This window comes from Pieris brassicae, chromosome 13 (assembly GCF_905147105.1).
Source record: "Pieris brassicae chromosome 13, ilPieBrab1.1, whole genome shotgun sequence".
NCBI lineage: Eukaryota > Metazoa > Arthropoda > Insecta > Lepidoptera > Pieridae > Pieris > Pieris brassicae.
The window spans coordinates 4,386,547-4,412,701 of record NC_059677.1 but is presented as its reverse complement, the minus strand read 5'-3'; the positions used below and the strand labels follow the sequence as shown (position 1 = coordinate 4,412,701).

Genomic DNA, 26,155 nt, shown 5'->3' with positions numbered 1-26,155 from the left:
TTTATATACTTTCAATATCAATGCGACGCTCTTACAAAAAAAGTATGTGGCACTGTACAACTTTGAATTATATTTGTATCTCTCATCGTTAAGGCAGCGTTCGTAAGAAACGATTTCGTTCGACCGTTTTATCTCCGACACAAATTTTCAATATCGGTTCAGTACATCAAGATACCCCCTAAAACATTGTAAATTTTACTGCTTTATTATATATGTGTGTGTTAAAGAAATAGCTAATTAATAAAATAATAAACCGTCAATGTAATATAAAATTGTTGCGGTTACATTTACAAAATTCGTTATGACATAATTATGAGTTTTGATTCATTTAGGAAGCGTGTAATAAGTATTCTATAAAAGTTATTTTAATGCCTCTCCTGGAGGTTGGCGGACCTATTAGACTTTTTTATGATCACTATTGAATATATTGAACAGTGGTTTTCCGCCCCTGCCATTTAACGGAATATTTTATAGTATGAAACTATTTTATAGTATTGCTGATAAGGAACTAAGATTTTGATATGAAATATTTGATATATAATTTACTAACCTTAAAATATATCATTAGACGGAGTCACTTTAGGCAATGTTCCGAAGATACTGGCAGTTATTGTTATCATGTTATTTTCATCAGAATATGTTGTTAAATTACAATTAATTTACTTTTGATTTTATAATTAATTTCTTCTTAATGCTCACGTAATTTTATTAGAGTTAAAAACGGTTCTTAAGTTTCAAAAGACATTTTTTTTTAATTGTTTGCTTGTGGTCCACGAACTAAACGGATCCATGACCTTTTTAAAGAATTACTGGTATGAAGGCTATTTTTAAATGGAATTTCCCTGTTGGCCTCAAGGCCCTTGACAGCTCAGTTCGGGCTATGATGGCGAGCGCAGGTCGGCCGTAATGCTTTTTCCCCGACTGACCTGAAAGCCAGGACAGAAGTATTTCCCGATAAAAGCGGATTTTTTACTCTAATCTGACTTTGATTTTGCTTTGCTGCGGAATGGCATTTAATTTGTCATTAGCTATTGTTACTGGATCCGTAAAGACATTTCGATGCCTCCTACAGGCTTCTTGTCTGACAGGGAGGTTAAGGATAAGGTAGACAAATCGTATATACCTTTAACGCAGTGCTGGAATAAGCCAGCGCGGAGCCTGTAGCAAATTCTATCAAAGGGCCCTTGGTTTGCTTTAGGTTCTCAAGTTTAGGGTATTAGATAAAACAACATTGTTTCAAATAAATTTTTCTGGATTTAATATCGGCAAAGTAACACTTTCAATAGCTTCCTTTCATCAAATCATGCTCTATATACAACAAAGTCATTTCATTATAAGACGTTCTTATAAAAAAAAATCTGGCCGCTTGAAAGGTGGATGTGTTTGTAAAATACCTACTTATTTATAGGATTCAAGGTGATTAAATAGAGTTTTAGATTTTTAAGTGGAAGTGTTGTTTTGGTACGTTGGAGCGCGGGGCCCCCAAGTTCGCGGGGCCCGTAGCAAGAGTAGCAAATGGCTAATCCGGCACTGCTTTAATGTTCAGAATAACTACGTTAGCGCGTGTCAGGGTATGACGTCATCGTCGTGATTGCATCGTAATGTAGGTGTCGCTTCAATCTTTATTTGTGTAGCTTAAACAGTTATTGATATTGTTGCGAGCTAGGGGATCGGATAGAAAATGCCGTAGATTTATTCAAGGGTTTATTTCTTGGTAAATCAATGAGGCATTTATGTGCACAAATTAATTGCAGAAATGCACTTATATCACACAAAAACAATCACTTATTACTTCACTTATGCACACTTCACACAGTACTTTATCACTTGTATTCACTTTATTCGCACTTTATCGCTTCGGTGTTTCACTCTTGTTATCGTATTCAAAACTAAAGGTGACTAGTCGCGTTTCAGCTCGCTTATATATCCCTGGGAATAATTCTAAACAATATTCGAGAACTCTCTAGGCGGGCTTGCTACTGAGTAGCGATTGCACAATTCTAGAACGTCCGCACTCTTTGTCTCTTTCGCACGTTGCTCCGTCCTTGTCGTACGGTACGGTCTCCTGAAAACTGCACCACTCGACTACACATGTTCTGAAACTGACTGAAAAAAGGTTTCAGCTTCCTGAAAACTAGGGTAACATTATGGAAATTACAATTTTCTAATATGTGATTGACCCTCTAATGAAACGGTCAGAAATCATATTGCAGCCTGCTGAAAAGTTCTCTAAGTAGTGGAAAAATCTAGAAACATTGTAGTCGACCCGTATTCGTAACAATATATTAGAGTCATCAAAAACCTAACCCACTTCTAGGTGACCCAGTAACATGATATTGTGATATCAAGGTTGACATATGTGATTATTATAAATAATTTAATCTATATATAAATATAATCGTTTATTTGCAACGTAAGTGGTATATTATTGTTTTTTTTTATGTGTTTCTGTGTGTGTTTTGTTAGTATTTATTACTGTTGTTATGTCTATGTCTATTTAAATTCAAAATGATTTATTGATTTGGGAAACACAATGTACACTTATGAACGTTAACAAAAAATACATATTAAATGCTATTAATTTTAAATTTACTGCCAGTTCTCAAATCAAGGGCGTAGAACGGAAGAGAAGGACTGGCAATAAACTCTCCGCCACTCTTTTTTTTTTGTTTTACACAACGTTTGTAAGGACCATTACACTATTCATATTCCACATGTTATCTTTAAGTAATTAATAATAAAAGAAAGAATAAGATAAAGATTTGTCCTCTATCAGCAGTAGGCACATTCTTGTGGGAACAACACGAAAATACATAGTCGAAATAACTAACATCACATACACCAATTCAAACCGACCAGTCACCACAAGTAGCACCCGTTCGCAAGTATGACGTGTGGCCAGCTATCGGCCCACTACGATAAAATTATATTATATTTATGCACAATGCCAGTGCTTTGTAACTTCCTAAATTTTATCCCTTTGGAAATTTGTTCGAGTGGTACTACTGAAGTCACCGTTACATCCTCAAACTGAAAATAACTTTATTCATATAGATAGCCAAGTACATAAAGAGAGTAGTAGACGTAAGAACGTCAACAGAAAAGATGTTAAATTCATTCTAAATACGCAATTCAAGGGCGTTGTTTAATGTAAAAATCTTCAAATCTGGTTACATTTATATAACTAGTAATTATATTGACTTAACAACCTATTTTTATTAACAACTGACAACCAATGAGGTTGGATATGAAAATTAAAAATAAAATCAGATTTGACTAATTTTTGAATTAAGAAAAAATATTCTCTTATTTTTTTTTCGGCAATAAATGTTTTTGGGTTAAAAAGTGGAGTTTACAAACAGGCGTAAACCGGGCAATAAGAACTGGCAAAAATCTTTCCGGCACTCTTTTTAATCGACAAGTTTTGAGTCATACAAATTGTTTGAACTGGAGCAAATCAATCCAAAGGATTAGGATCATTTAAATAATCGTCAAATTTACAAAAAGCTTTATTGATTAATTTACGTTTAATGAGAGTTTTGAATTTATTCAGTGATAATTCTCTCATTTCGCTTGGGACTTTGTTGTAAAGTCGAAAACAATTTCCTTATGGAGTGGTTTATATTCTGGAGCCTGGTTGGTAATGCATTGCATTATCAGGTAAACGACTGGGACCTGACGATCCCAAGGCCGAGGTTCCCGTCAGTCAAAAACATGTTGGGCCTTAATACCTGTGGGTCTCAGACGAATAATCTCTCACAATATCGGCGTTATGTGATACAATTATAATTTTGGTACTTCTTCAAGATTCAAATTGAATGATTTTGAAGAGTAGATCTGCGGGCGAGTTTGTTCCGTGGTACGAAAATACAACCAAAAAACCAACGACGACGTGATGCTCACGTTCTCCATCTCCTATATGCCATCCTGTTCAACCCTAAAACTCCTTCCTATCTCAAAAATGACTTCAAATTTTTGGGAGCCCATAACTAAACCTTACGCTCTTCCGAAAACTATACCCTTGAAATCCCATCTCATAACTCCTCCTTTCTTGGCGATTCCTTTAAGGTCTCTGCAGTTAGTCTATGGAATTCATTTCCCGTCCCTATTCGCTTAGCTCCTTCTCTATCTTCCTTTAAATTTCTTCTGTACAAACATTACCTGTCCACATCGTATCCCTAACTTTCTTACTTACTACTTACTGAGGTGAGACTTATCTTAAATTATCGTGATTTATGTCTTTTTACTTTTAATGTATCGTCTTTTTAGTTTAGTTTTTTTTTTTCGTTCCTGTTTAGTTTTGTCTTAATAAATGTGCATAACATGTATGTTTGCACTTCTTGCCTATCTTATGTAATTTAATACATTTTTATTTTATTCTTTATTTATATCTTTACCCACAGTGGTTGCCTGGAAGAGATCGCTCGAAAGCGATAAGGCCGCCAGTTGCCCTCCTTTTGATGTTCAATTTTTTTTATATTGTAGTGTAACGAAGTGTAAATAAATAAATAAATATTTTGGATTGAAACAGCGACATATAGGTATACAAATGTACATAACGAATCGGACAGTGTAATCTTGTCTTTATTTTAATATTACGGCAATAGTTTTAACTTTATGACAGTTTCAAGTAGTAAAAATCTTGTCTTTAATTATACATATTTTCAATTACTGAGGCCGAAGTAAGTCGAAAAAAAGAAACCTACCATTGTTAACCGGATGTGATACACGCGACGACTCAAACATAAATTTAAAGGTGAGGAAGTTCTCATTCCGAAGATTTTGAGGATCCCAACCGATTTACCCTTTGAGTTCAAGCAAAGTCAAATTCCCGGCCCGTCTTGCACGCCGTAACGCTTACTAAGCCACACAATCCTTGAGTATTTGTGGTATGGTATATATCTAGAAAATCCATGTATTTCTTGGTCAATTGTATGTGGTATGTTCACGTGTGCGCAAACCATCAGCTTTATTTAGCGTCGGATAACAAAATGAAAAAAAAATATATATCAGAATGCGCTTTAACTTGCAGCATCGCAATATTGGCGCTAGAGAGAATAGAACTAATGTGTAAAACTGTCATTTTTCTTTTCTTTCGCAAAACATTTCTGTATATGCAAAATAAGTTATAATATTATTGAAATCCTAAATTAAGTTAAACTAAAGTTAAAATGATTATAAGAATGTTAAGCGGAACGGAGTTCTTCGGATCATCTGGTTAATAAAACCACATCAATGTAATTCAACATTATTTTTAATAAACCTCATGCATCACAGACTTGATATAGAAGATACTTCGTCTATGGTTTTTTTTATTTACAATGCTCTTTGAATCTTCCGTATATGTTGACTCTTTGATTCGTTCACAGCCTCATTCAATGTATTAGTTAAATGTACTAAAGTTGGTAGATCGCATTGCATTATAACGTGTTTCACCACATTTTGACAATGACTAGCTGCCTTTGCGTCTTCTACTGAAGAGCTTATACAAATGTCATCTGATTGTCTATGGGTATGTTTGTCATTACTATGGTCGTAACTTTTTGGTACAGATAGAACATAGTCCATAGTGACCATGGGTTTTATTGTTTCTGGACAACTTTTTGATGCCATCTGAAAAAAAGGAATGGTTTAACTTGAATAAATGTTTTAAAGTGAAACTTCTTTAGGCGCATAAGGGTTACATCTTTACGGATTAAACGCAATAATAATAATATTAGAATCACGAAATGTGCAGCGTTTTTGTCTAAGAAAAGGGAGAGAGCGATTAAGACCGATTGACAGAGAGTGAGTAAGGGCAAACGTCGCATGACGCAAATAGCCATGGAGTGAGTATAGGGAGCAAGCAAGTGAGAAAGATCGAGAGAGAGTGAGTGAGAGAGAGAGTGAGTGAGAGAGAAAGTGAGATTGAGCGAACGTCGCATCGCGCAGAGTGCCATGGAGAAGAGGTGGGAGAGAGCTGTAGTGAGAAAGATTGAGGGAGAAAGGGAGATCGAGAAAAAATACATGCTATTGGTTGATGTATTCGTTAGTAGATACATATTAGAACTTTAGATGGGCATTCTGTCGCATAACGTCTTGTGTAGTAAACGCAGGTTTATGAATTTATATTATCATTAGCACGTACACAGTGTGAATGTAGATATACAAATACGTGGAGTGATCATACACTGGTACATGATCATCTATTGAGGCTTTTACTTTAGTAATAATTAATTTACAAGGAAGTTTCACTTCTTACATGTGTACTTTGTACGCACGCACTTTTTTTGTCACGCGAAATATGAATTTCTGTCTTAATTTTAATTGTCGGCTTGGATCAATGTGTAGAATCAACGAGTATAGAATAGAGTGCTTGAGTTTGTGCACCAACCCATTTTCTATGTATCATATTTATACTACCAGTAACCAATATACTACAGAAAGACGACAATGTTTGTTAGGCGCAAAACGTTAAAACTAAAAATACAGATAAAGGAATCTCGAAGCACAGACTATAATGATTTGTAGAGTAACTAACCATTTTTATAGAACAGGCGGCAAATGGGCAGGAGGCTCACCTGATGTTAAGTGATACCCCGCCCGTGGACACTTTCAATGCCAGAGGGTTCGTGAGTGAGTTGCCGCCCTTTTAAATGCATGATTAATAAATTGTATACTTCTGTATTTCTTTAAATTGAATATTGAAAATTTATAGTAAACATTAGAGTATTACACACCTTATCCTGGGTGTAAAGTAAAATTAATAAAGTAGTATTACAGTACTCATGGCCACCTTATAGATCAACACTATTCTTATGAGTTAAATTAAACTTAAGTATGGTCAGTTGTCCTTCAGCTGTTAAGTAGATCCTAGCAGTTGATTTCTGACCGAGCCACAAATTATAATAAAATTTGGTATTTGTTCTTCACTTCCGATGTGAACACTCCCAATGTTAAATGTGGACTGTACCCGCCACAAAATACATGTACATATATGATACTTGTTCACTGTGTGTGTTTGTTACTGATTTTCTGCAGTTGAAGACTATCAACTGGGTTAATGACACTTGTATCTGGGTTTTCTGATAATTGTAATGGATATTGTTAATTGCATAGGTTCAATAATAAAATAGAATTTGTTTAACATTACCTGCACTTCAAATCTCCAAGCCAAGTCCTGATATGTAGGATCCTTCTGTTGAAGTAAATTTAATGCAGCAGAAAGCTCTCCTTTCTTTCTCGAATAGAATTTGACCAACACTTGTTGGTGATCATCGGAAAATCCTGCTATAGCTAGTGATGATTTAAAATTCTGCTCTGATAACTGTAAAACAACAATGGATTTGTTCCTATGTGCTCTGACCATATCCGTGGCTTTTCTTTAAACCCTTTTAAGCATATGATTATCCATTATGATATAAGGATCCCAAAGGATATTGTCTGTTTTATAAACATCAAGCCTTAAATAAATAAATGTTGCATATTTTTGTTCTGTCCAATCGATGTCATTGGCACATTGTAAAAAAATAAAACTGATATATTTTCTAAAAGGCTTATAGTTTGTAATTAACAAGATACATTTATCAACATATGAAAGAGCTTAGGTACATAAAAATACTTACATTATGTTTGCAACCTTCTAAAATGAGGTGAGCTAAGGCTTGAACCAAGTTTTGAATAACAGATGGTAATATCTCCAATTTCTCTGTAATGTTTTATATTATATAATTTAATGTTGGTAGATACCACAAATAAAAATAACATATTTATTTATTTCTATATACACCATAAAGTAAAGTCAAGTTTAAATTGTACTTTCATAAAAAAAATTATATATAAAGACAAGAAGGAGAAAAGAAAATTGTATATCAGCCTTCACAAAAAATTTAGGCAGTATTTTCAAGCATCAACAAAATTTTATATATATATATATATAGTTTTATTATGCTTACTTAAAGACATTTTTAGAACTTTGAAAAATATCTTTAAAAGTTCACCACATTTCTGGAATAGAAATATTTTTATCTTACCTGCTGCCAAGGCGTATTTCTTTTCATTAATTCCATTATTTATATAATCAATTGTTAACTTGCAGAAATCAATGAGAACTGAAATGTTAAATAAATAATGTTTATTTTCCTAATCTAGAAGTTATTCATGTAATTGGTACTACAGACAGCTCAAATCGATCTATGGTATATCTATATCACGCGACACAAAGCATTGAATGGTATATTGTCCATATTGTATATACATTAAATAGTCCACTACAACAAATAAAACAAACATCGAAATTTAATAAACAAAAATATTAGAATTTAAATTCTACTTACCCTGTGGAGAATGATTATGAAGCAAACTGAGATGTTCCTTTTGTAGTTCACTCAAAAATATGATCATATTAAAACTATGCTCTTGATTAGTGCGTTAATTACTAAGTTAACAATGTAATCGATGAGCCTACGGTATTATATATAAAAGATTTCTTACTAGATCCGTATGTTAATTGGGAATGTCCTTAATATGTATTGTTGTATGTATTACAAATAATCCGATTCCCGTTGTAGAAGACTTAACATTAGTTTTATAATAGTAATTTTAGATTTATATAAATATTTCAATTTATAGGTAATGTTATTGTAGTTTATTGATTGCTTGTCGACTGTCAACTTCAAACGCTACAGAATTGTTTACATAGAGTGTTGTTACGAATATCGATGCATATAATAAAAAAGATGAAAAAAGAAATTCAATCTCTAAGAAAGAAATTATTTTTATTAGTAACAAATTGAATGCATTACAGAAAACTAATTATTATTCTTCATAGCTTGAATAAAGGAACGTTGAAACATTTCTAAATAACTCTTCTTAGTTTCAGATGCCAATTTTTGTTTCACTTTCTCCACCTCTCTATTTAAATCTTCCTCCAATTGGTTTATTTCTAATTGGTGTGTTTCGTTCGTAGCTTTACATCTACAAAAAAAATTTAATTGCCCAGTATCAACCTGGAGTAAATTCTATACAGTTTTCTTAATAATAAGCTTGCTATAGGCTACATAATACTGAATAATAATTACTATAAAAAGGGTTTTAAAAGATATTCAGCAGTTTTCTTACTGTTTTTTATAAGTCTGATCCATTTCCTTTAAAATATCAATTTTTTGCTTAATCGCAGTTGTAGTTTGATGCAGGCAATTCATAGTGGACGTAGTGAATTCTTCCAACTCTTTTACATTGTTTTTTAAGACAGAATAATCTCTCTCTAAATCTCTTATGAAATCAGAAACTTTCTTTTGTATAGTTTCGTTCATTTGTTTTCTGAAAATGATTACATTAAAACTTATAGAAAAGAATTAAGTACAACTCGACACACCCTAGTATAACACAAAAGCTGAAGCCATGTTGAAAATTTTTAAAAGTCGACTACGAGCTTTTGTTACAAAAGCTGCCAATAGAAACACATAAACATATGTTGTGAATAATGCCTTCGTCATTTACGTATATATTATCCCCGTTCTGTTACTCCTATATGTAGACAAGCCCGACGAACACAATATATCTACTTTATGCAACCTATACGGAACTAAGAAGATCATCCTAGAAGGTCGTGTGTACATTTATCTGACAAAAGCTTATAATCACCATATTCGGATCAGACAGTATAGAGAAAAGCAGTTTAGACGCCTTGAGAATATTATGTCTGCAGCAAAATAATACTTATATATACATGCTGATGTTTCTCACAACTCAGAAGATACTACAAAATTACCACATAATGTTAATTAATAATCTTTACAATGCCATACTCATAACAGGCCTTTACATCATCATGGACTATATTTCCACGCATTATAGAAATTAAGTTAAAACAACAATTGGTAAGCAAGTTACGTATTACCCAGAGTCTAATTGCTCGTTCATATTATTCAATATCTTCTGTTTATATTCGCAACATATTTGCAAGTCATCAGTAATTTTGTTACTTTTTTTCCCTTTTTTATTGTAAACATCTTTTCGATAAATGTCTTGATCCATTTCATCAACTAGTTTACGGCGCTTTAGAGTCTTTTTACATTTTGGCGATTGTTTAGGCTCAAACGTTAAGAAATCATCAATATTGTCTGGTATGAACTTATTTTTACATTCCTTTGTTACGGAACTCATAATTAATCTAGTTATGGTTTTTTAACTGAGCGCGATACTTTATACTGTACAAATCCAACAATAAACAAGACGTAAAAATATTAAGCTAATTCCCGTTTCCCGCCTTTAATTTTATTCTTGGCTTAACAAATTGTGTTACTAGGACTAAAATGTCATGATGATTTTACATGGTTTTCACTTGCCATAAAAAACTTCTTCCTATGAGAGTGTAATAGGCCAAAAAGTCTTGTTTTCACGGATTTTTTTTATAAGATAATAAAATTACATTACAAGCTATACAGAAAAAGGCTACTATTTTGAATAAGGATTATAATAAAAGCTGGTCTGTAAAATTTCGCATTTTTCATAACCCATGCCATTCATTGATTTTTCCAAATATACTAGCTAGACCGTACATATCAGACGACGACTGGCACAACTAATTTGAAAAATAGCAATACTAAACGCCAACATTGCATGTCAACTATATTGTCAATTTTATTCTTTTTTGACACATTTTACAATAGAAATTCATGATAGCGGATTTATTCGTTTTCTCAATTCGATTTCGTTTTTATTAAATTTCTTAAATAATTAATATAAAAGTGATGCATATTATAGAAAAACAAACAATATGGCTTTAAAAAAGGTTAAAGGTAACTTTGAGAGGATGTTTGATAAAAATCTCACGGATTTAGTGCGTGGGATCCGAAATAACAAAGATAATGAGGTAAATGACTTGTTTCTGAATATTAAATTTATATCTTTATAGTTTTTAGTTATTTGGCCATATACCATACATAACATAAAATGCTTACAGGCAAAATATATAGCACAATGTATGGAAGAAATCAAGGTGGAATTAAGACAAGATAATATAGGAGTGAAAGCGAATGCCGTCGCAAAACTAACATATGTAAGTATAATATAAATATTTTTTTTTAAACAACAAATTGTGCACGTACGTTATTATATACGTTTTACGATAATTTTGAGGACTTTTCTGCTCTATTCTGACTCATAATAATTGTTCATTAATAAATATAAACATGTTTATAAATATTTATTTAATTATGATTGAACACAATCAAAAAGAGTCACAGAAAAAAAAATCTATATCACCCTGTTTAAATTTGTTCTCTTTCAGCTCCAAATGCTTGGATATGATATATCTTGGGCTATTTTTAATATTATAGAAGTTATGAGTTCAAATAAGTTTACATTCAAAAGGATTGGGTATTTAGCTGCTAGTCAATCATTCCATGCAGATTCCGAGTTACTTATGTTAACTACTAATATGATAAGAAAAGATCTGAATGCTCAAAATCAATATGAAGCTGGACTTGCTTTAAGTGGGCTAAGTTGTTTTATTTCACATGACTTGGCAAGAGATTTAGCTAATGACATTATGACACTGGTAAGCTTTAATCATACAATTCTTGACAATAATTAAACATGCATTAGACAACAAAACACAATCAAAAATATCCCTATATGAAATATAGTGGGCATAAATGCCCTTTCTGTGATAATTTTGTTTAAAAATATAAGATTCAAGGTCTTTCAACAGTTTAGATAATATTTTAATATACTTTAAATTATTGGAGTAATAATATTCATTATTATGATTTATTTTCATTTGCTTGTGGTTTTAATATCAACCACTTAGTAAAATGTTATTGTTATATGAATTAAATGTGAAATAATTAAGAAAATATAAATAATTACTATTATGTAAATCAGGTAATAAAAATAGTTCTCATAAGTATTTCAATATCATTAATTTTAATACCATGTTACTTAAATTTGATTGGTTGTGTATGATAATATTAGTCAAGGAGATAATCAAATTATGTATTCATTAAAATTTGTTTACAGATGAGTTCAACTAAGCCTTACCTAAGAATGAAAGCAGTGTTGATGATGTATAAGGTATTTTTAAGGTATCCAGAAGCACTAAGGCCAGCATTCCCTAAACTTAAAGAGAAATTAGAAGACCCCGATCCTGGTGATTATTTATTAAATATTAATAAGATGTTATGATATGCAAAGACTAGATATCTTTTAAATATTCAAATTTTAATGTGATATAAATGTTCTATAGTCCTTGGGATTCAATAATGTAGCTTTATCAATGATTCAACAAATCATATTGGTATTTCACAACATTAATGGTGAAAAATATTTGTCTGCAATATGCACATACAAGAGATAGAACAAAACCAACTGATTTTAATGAAGTTTTTGTGTTTTGAGGTTTTGTGACTGTAAAATGTAAATACACAATTTGGCTCACAGTTTATTTATGATTTATATGGAAGTGTTGAAGTTATTTATCAGTTTTTGTTTAATGAAATAGTGTAGGTGACCAAGTTTAGCAGTTCCAATAGTTTCTGTTTTAAATGCAACTCTAAGCTTGCATTTATAGCTATATATTATTTGTAATTTTTATCTACATACATTTATAACCAAGTCCTATTCAGTTATTATTTTGGCATATTTCTATTGATATTGGCTGTTTGCACAAGACACATCAGTGTAAACACTGACTATTTCATAACGGTCCAAAAATAATGGCATTTGTATATTTTGCTTCCCCAACCAATAGTACAGTAAAGTATGTATGTTGTTGTCACTTTCAATTGGTATTTATAAATAATATTAAATTACAGGTGTACAGTCGGCAGCTGTGAATGTAGTGTGTGAATTAGCGAGAAAGAATCCTAAAAATTATTTATCTTTAGCTCCAGTGTTCTTCAAACTGATGACAACATCGACTAATAATTGGATGTTGATAAAGATTATTAAATTGGTATGTTTAATATAGCAACAGTAGTAATAATATTTACATATAATGTAAAGGATTATGTTGATATTGAATAATGCGACACATGGATTTTTTTAAAGTAATTTTTATTAGCTACACAGAACTGTCACTTGTAAACATTAATTAATATTTCAATTAAATTTAACACACAACATTATTGATAAAATAAATACACTTGTCTAATACAATAAATCTATTAGAGACATCTTAAAAATAACTAATATTGTAAGTATTAACTTGCGAATTTTTCAGTTTGGTTTAATGACACATTATGAGCCTGATATCGGAAGAAAAATAACACAAAGCCTCATTGATCTTATTTGCAGGTACAAATTAATGCTAGCATTCACACTGAGCAGCTTATTATCAGCTCATTTTCATTACACAACAGTCGTACAAGGATCTTTTGGCAGGGTCAAAATAACCATAGCTCGTAATATTTTTTAATCTGTGCCAAAACAAACTTGTAGCACTGTCAAACAGAAGGGACACAATTGGCATGTGTTTTTTTTGCTGGCAGCACCGAAATCAAAGAGGATAGAGGACTACAGACTCATAAAGCTATCTCATAAGCTAGTCTTAGTGACATTGTATTTGTTACAGTTTGGTGCCTTGACCCCATTAGAGCCTCGACTTGGCAAGAAACTGATAGAACCTTTAACTAATTTAATTCATAGGTGAGTCGATAACGATGATCCTTGATACTTTGGTCTCTATGGGGTGAAGGGAATTCAGAGGTGGCTTTTCAATTAGCTTCTATCGCTTTTCTCTCTTACTTATAAAAAAAATACTATTTGTGGAAATTTAGTACAAAAATGCAAGCTTACTTCAATAGCTCTTCGTTAAGATGGCTTTTGTACTCTTGAGTTATGCCTCTGACATCTTTTAGTTTTTGTTCAGGTTAGTCGTAGATTGCAGTGTTTATAAGTAAGGGAGTTTTAGTTATGCTTATTAATCAATTTTTATTCAGTGCAAATTTGCTGAAGGTACAGTATTTCTACACTAAAAATGCACTGATCAGGAAATATCACTCAAATATTTGAGACAAGCTAGATTATTGCAATTCATGCCATTCACAATAGATATCACATAAGCTAATATTATCTATATATATTGCGTTAGTATGTACGGTGAAAGAAAACATCGCGAGGAAATTCATTGAACCCAACTACGGTGTTTGTACAGAAGGCCGATCATAAGCCAAAACTTAATGTATTTTTACCCCGGTTTCTATATTAAAAATACGGTAATAAGACTAGTTATATATAAATCGAGACATGCTAGGACATCGGATTTATTAAATTATGACATTTGACAGCTGACAGTTGACACTTAGGTTTTATCTGTTAAAATGTAGTCTGAGCGGAAAGTGTTGACATGGCAGTTATGCAAATATAATTGTTGTCGTAATTTCATTAATTGACAAAAACATTATTGTTTAATATTATCTATCAAGATTCATTCCTATATGCGCATTTAACATTCGCTCGAACGGAGATGGAAAACATCGTAAGGAAACACAGGCTTGCCGTAGTTCGAAAAGGTCGATGGCGTGTGTCAAGCAGAAGAGGCTGATCACCTACTTGAATACTAAATTGAGAAATGTTCATGAAATAGATTCAGTAAATCTCCTTAGATGTCCTCTGGGCCTCCCTAGACCTAAATAGGTTGAAGTTCGACTGATTTTTTTTTTTTTTGTGAAGGTGAGGGTATGTCTAATGTTGAAAAGTGGTATAGGGAGCGTTCAAGTATTACGTCACGCATTTTTTGGAGATTCTTGAATCCGTAACGTTTCTCTATCCAATAGTAAAACGTTTCGTGACTAACCCCCAGTGACTCTATACCATTATGTGGTGGTTATATGGTGTAAAGTACTGGAAAGTGGAAAGTAATATTAACAAGAACGCGTAATTCAATCCCCCCGCCCCGCATCGTAACGTTTTACAAGAGACTCCCCCCCATAATTCGTTATGTAATACTTGAACGATCCCATAGTGCAGGTAGCCGATCAAATTAATTGTACGGAGGGTATTTCTAGTCCTTTTGGGAGGAGTATGATAATAATAAAGGCCGATTATTTCCAATCTTTAAATATGTTTAACGTAGAGCTTAGATTTGTTATGTACATCTTTTTATTTTGTAATCCTCCAGCTAAGAAATATTATATATAAAAACAAACGTATTCGATATACATAATACAAAAAGGTTCAAACATTTACAAAAGGGAACAAACAAAAAATATTCAATACATTTAACTAAAAGATACCTAATTCGATTGTGTGATGGTGTAAGAGCGGTGTGTGTATGTAGGGTGTGCTCATGACTTGATATCCTAATTTCCCTTTATACTGGTAGGAACCCCTACACGGGTAGAAGCCACGGCTTTCTTTCTCCATCAGCCTCCTGCTAACTCTTCTTTCCACCGTCTTCTCCTTCTTCCACTTGGTCCTATCCCATATAGTTGTCTTTGAATTCTAGTTTTCGTCTGTGCATTGTGTTCCATGCCCCGCCCATTGTCACTTCAGTTTTAGGACTTAAGACATCTATACCTTCTGTATTTCGTCTTTTTTTGGTTATATCAGAGTTATTAAAGGTGTATAACGCAGAAATTGAAGAAAATTTAATTTATCGTAAAAGAACAATGTCCAAAATTCAAGTCCATCAAGTTGCTGACATTGAAGAAGTAGTCGTAAAAATCGACAACTGATAATTCGTTCTGTTTTTTGTTCTCTAATATTTAAGCAGATATATATTATATTAAATATGCAATGACGCTGGTATCACCTGACATTGTCATTATGTCACAGAGCTCGTAAATTAACAACGTCAAAGTCAGTTTATTTAAATTAACAGATGTCAAATAGTCTGTAGTATTATTATTAGTAACTTAATTGGCACCTGATACCAGCTGTATTGTTTCCACATATATTATATCATAAATTGTATGTTTTAGTACATCGGCAATGTCGTTACTGTACGAATGCATCAACACGGTGATAGCAGTGCTGATAAGCATCAGCAGTGGAATGCCAGGACACACTGCATCAGTTCAATTGTGTGTGCAGAAATTAAGAATACTCATTGAAGATAGCGATCAGAATTGTGAGTATTATAGTATTGTCTTTGGTTAACATAGCATACATTGTAAGTATTATTAAAAAAAATGTTACTGTGAAAAGTGTTACGGAAGTTAGAAAAACAATTTTTAAATTGACTGAAAGAGAAAGAAAAAGAACCTGTCATACTAAATATATATTTTGTTTATTTTGACTGAAAGAGAACGAAAAAAACTTATACTAAAACAAAAAATGTTATTTTGACTGAGAAATTAATCATGGTCATACAAAAACAATTTTATTTATATTTACTAAAAGAGAATGAGAAAAACTGTCATACTAAAAAAAAATTGTCTGGCCTGAAGAATATATATTTTGTTTATTTTGACTGAAAGAGAACGAAAAAAAACTTATACTAAAACAAAATTTATTAGTTATTATTACTAAAATATTAAAGAATATTTTTTGATTTTGTGTTGATTTATAATTTAACTCCTTTAATCGAAAATGGGCACAAATTCACACTACGAGTATATAAACCTAATAATGTATAATCTTCGGCAAGTTGTAGGGTAAGATTCTGAAACGAAACATTTATTTATTTACTAAAATAGAATAGAAATAAATATATGACAAGAGTGACTAACTAACGCCAAACTTGTATGATGGTCACGTGACAATTCGTGAGCTAATGTCATGTTAATGTTATGTCAAGCCCGTGGTTGTCAAAATAATACCTATTAAAGTGCCACATAGATTTCCTAGCCAGTAAGAGCGTCGCTGTCATGGATATTAGTATTGCCAGTAAATGAAAATAACCATTACAAGGACAATAATTTGAAGTCCTGCGGCCTTAAGAATTTATTGAAATAAATGTGACATAAACTTATGAACAGCTGATATGTTACGTTTTGTTACCTGTACTATTAATATATATATCTTTTAAGATACCTAGCAATCAGAACCGTTTGGTAATTAAAACTTTGCTAATGTAATTAATAATAAAAATATATACAAAATAGTAAAATTATTTATTGTATATTGAGAGCTAACTGACAATGTCAGTCTGACATTTCAAAATGGCGCGGGAGTACCAATTTCAGCCGCCGGCCAAGAAAAGTATGTGGCACTGTACAGCTTTATAAAGGCTAGGCAATTGTTGAATTATATAAAAACAAGTCGCCGTGCGCGATAAAAGCAAAAACTACTTTTTTGCTGAATATAAAGCGGTTTTTACCGATATTTAGAATGATTCATATAATATAGTATTCAAGGTTGTCAGGTCGGTAATATATCAATTAATTTTAGCTTTCCGTGAGATTTAAATTAAAAAATAACTTGGCGTGTTTCTCATTCTACCTTGAATATTATTTGCCTATTTTTATTTATTATTAGAGCTCATTGTAATACCAATTACATTTACTGCCAGTTCGCGAGTCAAGGGCGTAGAGAGGGCAAGAAACTCTCCGCCAATCTTTTGAATCGCCAAGTTTTTTGTTTTACAAATTGTTTGTAAGGAGCTGCAACCATTACACCCTTTTTTAATTAATTCGGTGATAATTCTTTAATTCCGCTTGGGAGTTTGTTGTAAAAACGAATACAATTCCAAATAAGGAGTGGTTTATCTAATAATTATACAACCATAGTTTATGATTACGGGTTAGAAATTTGTTGAAAAATAAACACATTTTACTTGGATTTTTTTAAGACGGTAGATAGTACAATTATTTGTTGAAAGCACAAAGAATTGGTCTTAAAATATTTCAAAATGGTGACGGTAGGACCAATTTCATCCGCCGGCCAAGAGAAGTACGTGGCACTGTACGTACATGTATAAGGCAAGCGATACTAATTAATATATTACATTTTCCAGTGAAATATTTGGGTCTATTGGCTATGTCACGAATATTGAAATCTCATCCGAAGTCGGTGCATGCTCACAAGGATCTGGTATTGGCCTGCCTAGATGATAAGGACGAATCTATAAGACTTAGGGCTTTAGGACTTTTATACGGAATGGTAAGATTTTATTTCATGATAACTTGTTTATAATAATAAGAAAGGTAAATTTTATTATTTATTATACAAAAAATGGGATATTTTAAAAAACAAAGTGTACCAGGATTGTTTGCGGAACACTAGGATGTGTGCCGTGGTAATCTCGCCCTTTGAACATTTTACAGTAACGTAATAATTTTTAAATAACGGGTCACTCGCAAGTGCGTTGCCGGCCGGTGGTAGTCTCGTCCTTTTGACATTAACGACAGTAACCTTATACTTTCTAAATAACGGGTCGCTCGCGAGTGCGTTGCCGGCCGGTGGTAGTCTCGTCCTTTTGACATTAACGACAGTAACCTTATACTTTCTAAATAACGGGTCGCTCGCGAGTGCGTTGCCGGCCGGTGGTAGTCTCGTCCTTTTGACATTAACAACAGTAACCTTATACTTTCTAAATAACGGGTCGCTCGCGAGTGCGTTGCCGGCCGGTGGTAGTCTCGTCCTTTTGACATTAACGACAGTAACCTAATAATTTCTAAATAACGGGTCACTCGCAAGTGCGTTCCCGGCCGGTGGTAGTCTCGTCCTTTTGACATTAACAACAGTAACCTTATACTTTCTAAATAACGGGTCACTCGCAAGTGCGTTCCCGGCCGGTGGTAGTCTCGTCCTTTTGACATTAACGACTGTAACCTAATAATTTCTAAATAACGGGTCACTCGCAAGTGCGTTCCCGGCCGGTGGTAGTCTCGTCCTTTTGACATTAACGACTGTAACCCAATAATTTTTAAATAACGGGTCACTCGCAAGTGCGTTCCCGGCCGGTGGTAGTCTCGTCCTTTTGACATTAACGACTGTAACCTAATAATTTCTAAATAACGGGTCACTCGCAAGTGCGTTCCTGGCCGGTGGTAGTCTCGTCCTTTTGGACATTAACTACTGTAACCTAATAATTTCTAAATAACGGGTCACTCGCAAGTGCGTTCCCGGCCGGTGGTAGTCTCGTCCTTTTGACATTAACGACTGTAACCTAATAATTTCTAAATAACGGGTCGCTCGCGAGTGCGTTCCCGGCCGGTGGTAGTCTCGTCCTTTTGACATTAACAACAGTAACCTAATAATTTCTAAATAACGGGTCACTCGCAAGTGCGTTCCCGGCCGGTGGTAGTCTCGTCCTTTTGACATTAACGACAGTAACCTAATAATTTCTAAATAACGGGTCACTCGCAAGTGCGTTCCCGGCCGGTGGTAGTCTCGTCCTTTTGACATTAACGACAGTAACCTAATAATTTCTAAATAACGGGTCACTCGCAAGTGCGATCCTGGCCGGTGGTAGTCTCGTCCTTTTGACATTAACGCCTGTAACCTAATAATTTCTAAATAACGGGTCACTCGCAAGTGCGTTCCCGGCCGGTGGTAGTCTCGTCCTTTTGACATTAACGACAGTAACCTAATAATTTCTAAATAACGGGTCACTCGCAAGTGCGTTCCCGGCCGGTGGTAGTCTCGTCCTTTTGACATTAACGACAGTAACCTAATAATTTCTAAATAACGGGTCACTCGCAAGTGCGTTCCCGGCCGGTGGTAGTCTCGTCCTTTTGACATTAACGACTGTAACCTAATAATTTCTAAATAACGGGTCACTCGCAAGTGCGTTCCTGGCCGGTGGTAGTCTCGTCCTTTTGACATTAACGACTGTAACCTAATAATTTCTAAATAACGGGTCACTCGCAAGTGCGTTCCCGGCCGGTGGTAGTCTCGTCCTTTTGACATTAACGACAGTAACCTAATAATTTCTAAATAACGGGTCACTCGCAAGTGCGTTCCCGGCCGGTGGTAGTCTCGTCCTTTTGACATTAACGACAGTAACCTAATAATTTCTAAATAACGGGTCACTCGCAAGTGCGTTCCCGGCCGGTGGTAGTCTCGTCCTTTTGACATTAACGACTGTAACCTAATAATTTCTAAATAACGGGTCACTCGCAAGTGCGTTCCCGGCCGGTGGTAGTCTCGTCCTTTTGACATTAACGACAGTAACCTAATAATTTCTAAATAACGGGTCACTCGCAAGTGCGTTCCCGGCCGGTGGTAGTCTCGTCCTTTTGACATTAACGACAGTAACCTAATAATTTCTAAATAACGGGTCACTCGCAAGTGCGTTCCCGGCCGGTGGTAGTCTCGTCCTTTTGACATTAACGACAGTAACCTAATAATTTCTAAATAACGGGTCACTCGCAAGTGCGTTCCCGGCCGGTGGTAGTCTCGTCCTTTTGACATTAACGACGGTAACCTAATAATTTCTAAATAACGGGTCACTCGCAAGTGCGTTCCCGGCCGGTGGTAGTCTCGTCCTTTTGACATTAACGACTGTAACCTAATAATTTCTAAATAACGGGTCACTCGCAAGTGCGTTCCTGGCCGGTGGTAGTCTCGTCCTTTTGACATTAACGACTGTAACCTAATAATTTCTAAGTAACGGGTCACTCGCAAGTGCGTTCCTGGCCGGTGGTAGTCTCGTCCTTTTGACATTAACGCCTGTAACCTAATAATTTCTAAATAACGGGTCACTCGCAAGTGCGATCCTGGCCGGTGGTAGTCTCGTCCTTTTGACATTAACGACAGTAACCTAATAATTTCTAAATAACGGGTCACTCGCAAGTGCGTTCCCGGCCGGTGGTAGTCTCGTCCTTTTGACATTAACGACAGTAACCTTATACTTTCTAAATAACGGGTCGCTCGCGAGTGCGTTGCCGGCCGGTGGTAGTCTCGTCCTTTTGACATTAACAACAGTAACCTTATACTTTCTAAATAACGGGTCGCTCGCGAGTGCGTTGCCGGCCGGTGGTAGTCTCGTTCTTTTGACATTAACGACAGTAACCTAATAATTTCTAAATAACGGGTCACTCGCAAGTGCGTTCCCGGCCGGTGGTAGTCTCGTCCTTTTGACATTAACGCCTGTAACCTAATAATTTCTAAATAACGGGTCACTCGCAAGTGCGTTCCCGGCCGGTGGTAGTCTCGTCCTTTTGACATTAACGACTGTAACCTAATAATTTCTAAATAACGGGTCACTCGCAAGTGCGTTCCCGGCCGGTGGTAGTCTCGTCCTTTTGACATTAACGACTGTAACCTAATAATTTCTAAATAACGGGTCGCTCGCGAGTGCGTTCCCGGCCGGTGGTAGTCTCGTCCTTTTGACATTAACAACAGTAACCTAATAATTTCTAAATAACGGGTCACTCGCAAGTGCGTTCCCGGCCGGTGGTAGTCTCGTCCTTTTGACATTAACGACAGTAACCTAATAATTTCTAAATAACGGGTCACTCGCAAGTGCGTTCCCGGCCGGTGGTAGTCTCGTCCTTTTGACATTAACGACAGTAACCTAATAATTTCTAAATAACGGGTCACTCGCAAGTGCGTTCCCGGCCGGTGGTAGTCTCGTCCTTTTGACATTAACGACTGTAACCTAATAATTTCTAAATAACGGGTCACTCGCAAGTGCGTTCCTGGCCGGTGGTAGTCTCGTCCTTTTGACATTAACGACAGTAACCTAATAATTTCTAAATAACGGGTCACTCGCAAGTGCGTTCCCGGCCGGTGGTAGTCTCGTCCTTTTGACATTAACGCCTGTAACCTAATAATTTCTAAATAACGGGTCACTCGCAAGTGCGATCCTGGCCGGTGGTAGTCTCGTCCTTTTGACATTAACGACAGTAACCTAATAATTTCTAAATAACGGGTCACTCGCAAGTGCGTTCCCGGCCGGTGGTAGTCTCGTCCTTTTGACATTAACGACAGTAACCTTATACTTTCTAAATAACGGGTCGCTCGCGAGTGCGTTGCCGGCCGGTGGTAGTCTCGTCCTTTTGACATTAACAACAGTAACCTTATACTTTCTAAATAACGGGTCGCTCGCGAGTGCGTTGCCGGCCGGTGGTAGTCTCGTCCTTTTGACATTAACGACAGTAACCTAATAATTTCTAAATAACGGGTCACTCGCAAGTGCGTTCCCGGCCGGTGGTAGTCTCGTCCTTTTGACATTAACAACAGTAACCTTATACTTTCTAAATAACGGGTCACTCGCAAGTGCGTTCCCGGCCGGTGGTAGTCTCGTCCTTTTGACATTAACGACTGTAACCTAATAATTTCTAAATAACGGGTCACTCGCAAGTGCGTTCCCGGCCGGTGGTAGTCTCGTCCTTTTGACATTAACGACTGTAACCCAATAATTTTTAAATAACGGGTCACTCGCAAGTGCGTTCCCGGCCGGTGGTAGTCTCGTCCTTTTGACATTAACGACTGTAACCTAATAATTTCTAAATAACGGGTCACTCGCAAGTGCGTTCCTGGCCGGTGGTAGTCTCGTCCTTTTGGACATTAACTACTGTAACCTAATAATTTCTAAATAACGGGTCACTCGCAAGTGCGTTCCCGGCCGGTGGTAGTCTCGTCCTTTTGACATTAACGACTGTAACCTAATAATTTCTAAATAACGGGTCGCTCGCGAGTGCGTTCCCGGCCGGTGGTAGTCTCGTCCTTTTGACATTAACAACAGTAACCTAATAATTTCTAAATAACGGGTCACTCGCAAGTGCGTTCCCGGCCGGTGGTAGTCTCGTCCTTTTGACATTAACGACAGTAACCTAATAATTTCTAAATAACGGGTCACTCGCAAGTGCGTTCCCGGCCGGTGGTAGTCTCGTCCTTTTGACATTAACGACAGTAACCTAATAATTTCTAAATAACGGGTCACTCGCAAGTGCGATCCTGGCCGGTGGTAGTCTCGTCCTTTTGAAATTAACGCCTGTAACCTAATAATTTCTAAATAACGGGTCACTCGCAAGTGCGTTCCCGGCCGGTGGTAGTCTCGTCCTTTTGACATTAACGACAGTAACCTAATAATTTCTAAATAACGGGTCACTCGCAAGTGCGTTCCCGGCCGGTGGTAGTCTCGTCCTTTTGACATTAACGACAGTAACCTAATAATTTCTAAATAACGGGTCACTCGCAAGTGCGTTCCCGGCCGGTGGTAGTCTCGTCCTTTTGACATTAACGACTGTAACCTAATAATTTCTAAATAACGGGTCACTCGCAAGTGCGTTCCTGGCCGGTGGTAGTCTCGTCCTTTTGACATTAACGACTGTAACCTAATAATTTCTAAATAACGGGTCACTCGCAAGTGCGTTCCCGGCCGGTGGTAGTCTCGTCCTTTTGACATTAACGACAGTAACCTAATAATTTCTAAATAACGGGTCACTCGCAAGTGCGTTCCCGGCCGGTGGTAGTCTCGTCCTTTTGACATTAACGACAGTAACCTAATAATTTCTAAATAACGGGTCACTCGCAAGTGCGTTCCCGGCCGGTGGTAGTCTCGTCCTTTTGACATTAACGACTGTAACCTAATAATTTCTAAATAACGGGTCACTCGCAAGTGCGTTCCCGGCCGGTGGTAGTCTCGTCCTTTTGACATTAACGACAGTAACCTAATAATTTCTAAATAACGGGTCACTCGCAAGTGCGTTCCCGGCCGGTGGTAGTCTCGTCCTTTTGACATTAACGACAGTAACCTAATAATTTCTAAATAACGGGTCACTCGCAAGTGCGTTCCCGGCCGGTGGTAGTCTCGTCCTTTTGACATTAACGACAGTAACCTAATAATTTCTAAATAACGGGTCACTCGCAAGTGCGTTCCCGGCCGGTGGTAGTCTCGTCCTTTTGACATTAACGACGGTAACCTAATAATTTCTAAATAACGGGTCACTCGCAAGTGCGTTCCCGGCCGGTGGTAGTCTCGTCCTTTTGACATTAACGACTGTAACCTAATAATTTCTAAATAACGGGTCACTCGCAAGTGCGTTCCTGGCCGGTGGTAGTCTCGTCCTTTTGACATTAACGACTGTAACCTAATAATTTCTAAGTAACGGGTCACTCGCAAGTGCGTTCCTGGCCGGTGGTAGTCTCGTCCTTTTGACATTAACGCCTGTAACCTAATAATTTCTAAATAACGGGTCACTCGCAAGTGCGATCCTGGCCGGTGGTAGTCTCGTCCTTTTGACATTAACGACAGTAACCTAATAATTTCTAAATAACGGGTCACTCGCAAGTGCGTTCCCGGCCGGTGGTAGTCTCGTCCTTTTGACATTAACGACAGTAACCTTATACTTTCTAAATAACGGGTCGCTCGCGAGTGCGTTGCCGGCCGGTGGTAGTCTCGTCCTTTTGACATTAACAACAGTAACCTTATACTTTCTAAATAACGGGTCGCTCGCGAGTGCGTTGCCGGCCGGTGGTAGTCTCGTTCTTTTGACATTAACGACAGTAACCTAATAATTTCTAAATAACGGGTCACTCGCAAGTGCGTTCCCGGCCGGTGGTAGTCTCGTCCTTTTGACATTAACGCCTGTAACCTAATAATTTCTAAATAACGGGTCACTCGCAAGTGCGTTCCCGGCCGGTGGTAGTCTCGTCCTTTTGACATTAACGACTGTAACCTAATAATTTCTAAATAACGGGTCACTCGCAAGTGCGTTCCCGGCCGGTGGTAGTCTCGTCCTTTTGACATTAACGACTGTAACCTAATAATTTCTAAATAACGGGTCGCTCGCGAGTGCGTTCCCGGCCGGTGGTAGTCTCGTCCTTTTGACATTAACAACAGTAACCTAATAATTTCTAAATAACGGGTCACTCGCAAGTGCGTTCCCGGCCGGTGGTAGTCTCGTCCTTTTGACATTAACGACAGTAACCTAATAATTTCTAAATAACGGGTCACTCGCAAGTGCGTTCCCGGCCGGTGGTAGTCTCGTCCTTTTGACATTAACGACAGTAACCTAATAATTTCTAAATAACGGGTCACTCGCAAGTGCGTTCCCGGCCGGTGGTAGTCTCGTCCTTTTGACATTAACGACTGTAACCTAATAATTTCTAAATAACGGGTCACTCGCAAGTGCGTTCCTGGCCGGTGGTAGTCTCGTCCTTTTGACATTAACGACAGTAACCTAATAATTTCTAAATAACGGGTCACTCGCAAGTGCGTTCCCGGCCGGTGGTAGTCTCGTCCTTTTGACATTAACGCCTGTAACCTAATAATTTCTAAATAACGGGTCACTCGCAAGTGCGATCCTGGCCGGTGGTAGTCTCGTCCTTTTGACATTAACGACAGTAACCTAATAATTTCTAAATAACGGGTCACTCGCAAGTGCGTTCCCGGCCGGTGGTAGTCTCGTCCTTTTGACATTAACGACAGTAACCTTATACTTTCTAAATAACGGGTCGCTCGCGAGTGCGTTGCCGGCCGGTGGTAGTCTCGTCCTTTTGACATTAACGACAGTAACCTAATAATTTCTAAATAACGGGTCACTCGCAAGTGCGTTCCCGGCCGGTGGTAGTCTCGTCCTTTTGACATTAACGACAGTAACCTTATACTTTCTAAATAACGGGTCGCTCGCGAGTGCGTTGCCGGCCGGTGGTAGTCTCGTCCTTTTGACATAAACAACAGTAACCTTATACTTTCTAAATAACGGGTCGCTCGCGAGTGCGTTGCCGGCCGGTGGTAGTCTCGTCCTTTTGACATTAACGACAGTAACCTTATACTTTCTAAATAACGGGTCGCTCGCGAGTGCGTTGCCGGCCGGTGGTAGTCTCGTCCTTTTGACATTAACGACAGTAACCTAATAATTTCTAAATAACGGGTCACTCGCAAGTGCGTTCCCGGCCGGTGGTAGTCTCGTCCTTTTGACATTAACGACTGTAACCTAATAATTTCTAAATAACGGGTCACTCGCAAGTGCATTCCTGGCCGGTGGTAGTCTCGTCCTTTTGACATTAACGACTGTAACCTAATAATTTCTAAATAACGGGTCACTCGCAAGTGCGTTCCCGGCCGGTGGTAGTCTCGTCCTTTTGACATTAACGACTGTAACCTAATAATTTCTAAATAACGGGTCACTCGCAAGTGCGTTCCTGGCCGGTGGTAGTCTGGTCCTTTTGACATTAACGACTGTAACCTAATAATTTCTAAATAACGGGTCACTCGCAAGTGCGTTCCCGGCCGGTGGTAGTCTCGTCCTTTTGACATTAACGACTGTAACCTAATAATTTCTAAATAACGGGTCACTCGCAAGTGCGTTCCTGGCCGGTGGTAGTCTCGTCC

The 26,155-nt window shown here is 36.6% G+C and overlaps 2 protein-coding genes and 1 long non-coding RNA gene across 3 annotated transcripts in view; 1 reads left to right on the top strand and 2 right to left on the bottom strand.

Annotated features, from left to right (window-relative positions):
• Positions 1-5,236: 5,236 nt before the first annotated feature.
• Positions 5,237-8,656, bottom strand: LOC123717759 (COMM domain-containing protein 2-like). The gene is made up of 5 exons (XM_045673919.1): positions 8,316-8,656; positions 8,013-8,090; positions 7,605-7,687; positions 7,133-7,306; positions 5,237-5,613 (listed from the first exon to the last, which is right to left on the bottom strand). Exons 1-5 carry the CDS (start codon positions 8,380-8,382, stop codon positions 5,317-5,319), a joined length of 699 nt encoding a protein of 232 aa, XP_045529875.1. The 5' UTR covers positions 8,383-8,656; the 3' UTR covers positions 5,237-5,316.
• Positions 8,657-8,818: 162 nt separating this feature from the next.
• LOC123717824 lies at positions 8,819-10,199 on the bottom strand. Its single transcript, XR_006754881.1, has 3 exons — positions 9,881-10,199; positions 9,100-9,300; positions 8,819-8,955 (listed from the first exon to the last, which is right to left on the bottom strand). It is a non-coding gene; the product is annotated as an uncharacterized LOC123717824 (long non-coding RNA).
• Positions 10,200-10,653: 454 nt separating this feature from the next.
• Positions 10,654-26,155, top strand: part of LOC123717753 (AP-3 complex subunit delta) — a 32,404-nt gene continuing 16,902 nt past the window's right edge. The window contains exons 1-8 of the mRNA XM_045673902.1: positions 10,654-10,855; positions 10,946-11,041; positions 11,273-11,542; positions 12,004-12,133; positions 12,798-12,937; positions 13,556-13,629; positions 15,906-16,054; positions 17,882-18,027. Coding sequence (XP_045529858.1) covers positions 10,760-10,855; positions 10,946-11,041; positions 11,273-11,542; positions 12,004-12,133; positions 12,798-12,937; positions 13,556-13,629; positions 15,906-16,054; positions 17,882-18,027 — 1,101 coding nt within the window. The 5' untranslated portion in view covers positions 10,654-10,759. The remainder of the gene's footprint in view (positions 10,856-10,945; positions 11,042-11,272; positions 11,543-12,003; positions 12,134-12,797; positions 12,938-13,555; positions 13,630-15,905; positions 16,055-17,881; positions 18,028-26,155) is intronic.

Bases quoted from the DNA above. Each gene is read 5' to 3' on its own strand.
- LOC123717759 (XM_045673919.1), bottom strand. From the start codon at position 8,382: ATGATCATATTTTTGAGTGAACTACAAAAGGAACATCTCAGTTTGCTT. The intron at 8,091-8,315 runs GTAAGTAGAATT...TTAACATTTCAG, and splicing joins TCATAATCATTCTCCACAGG to TTCTCATTGATTTCTGCAAG. The intron at 7,688-8,012 runs GTAAGATAAAAA...AAAACATTACAG, and splicing joins GAAATACGCCTTGGCAGCAG to AGAAATTGGAGATATTACCA.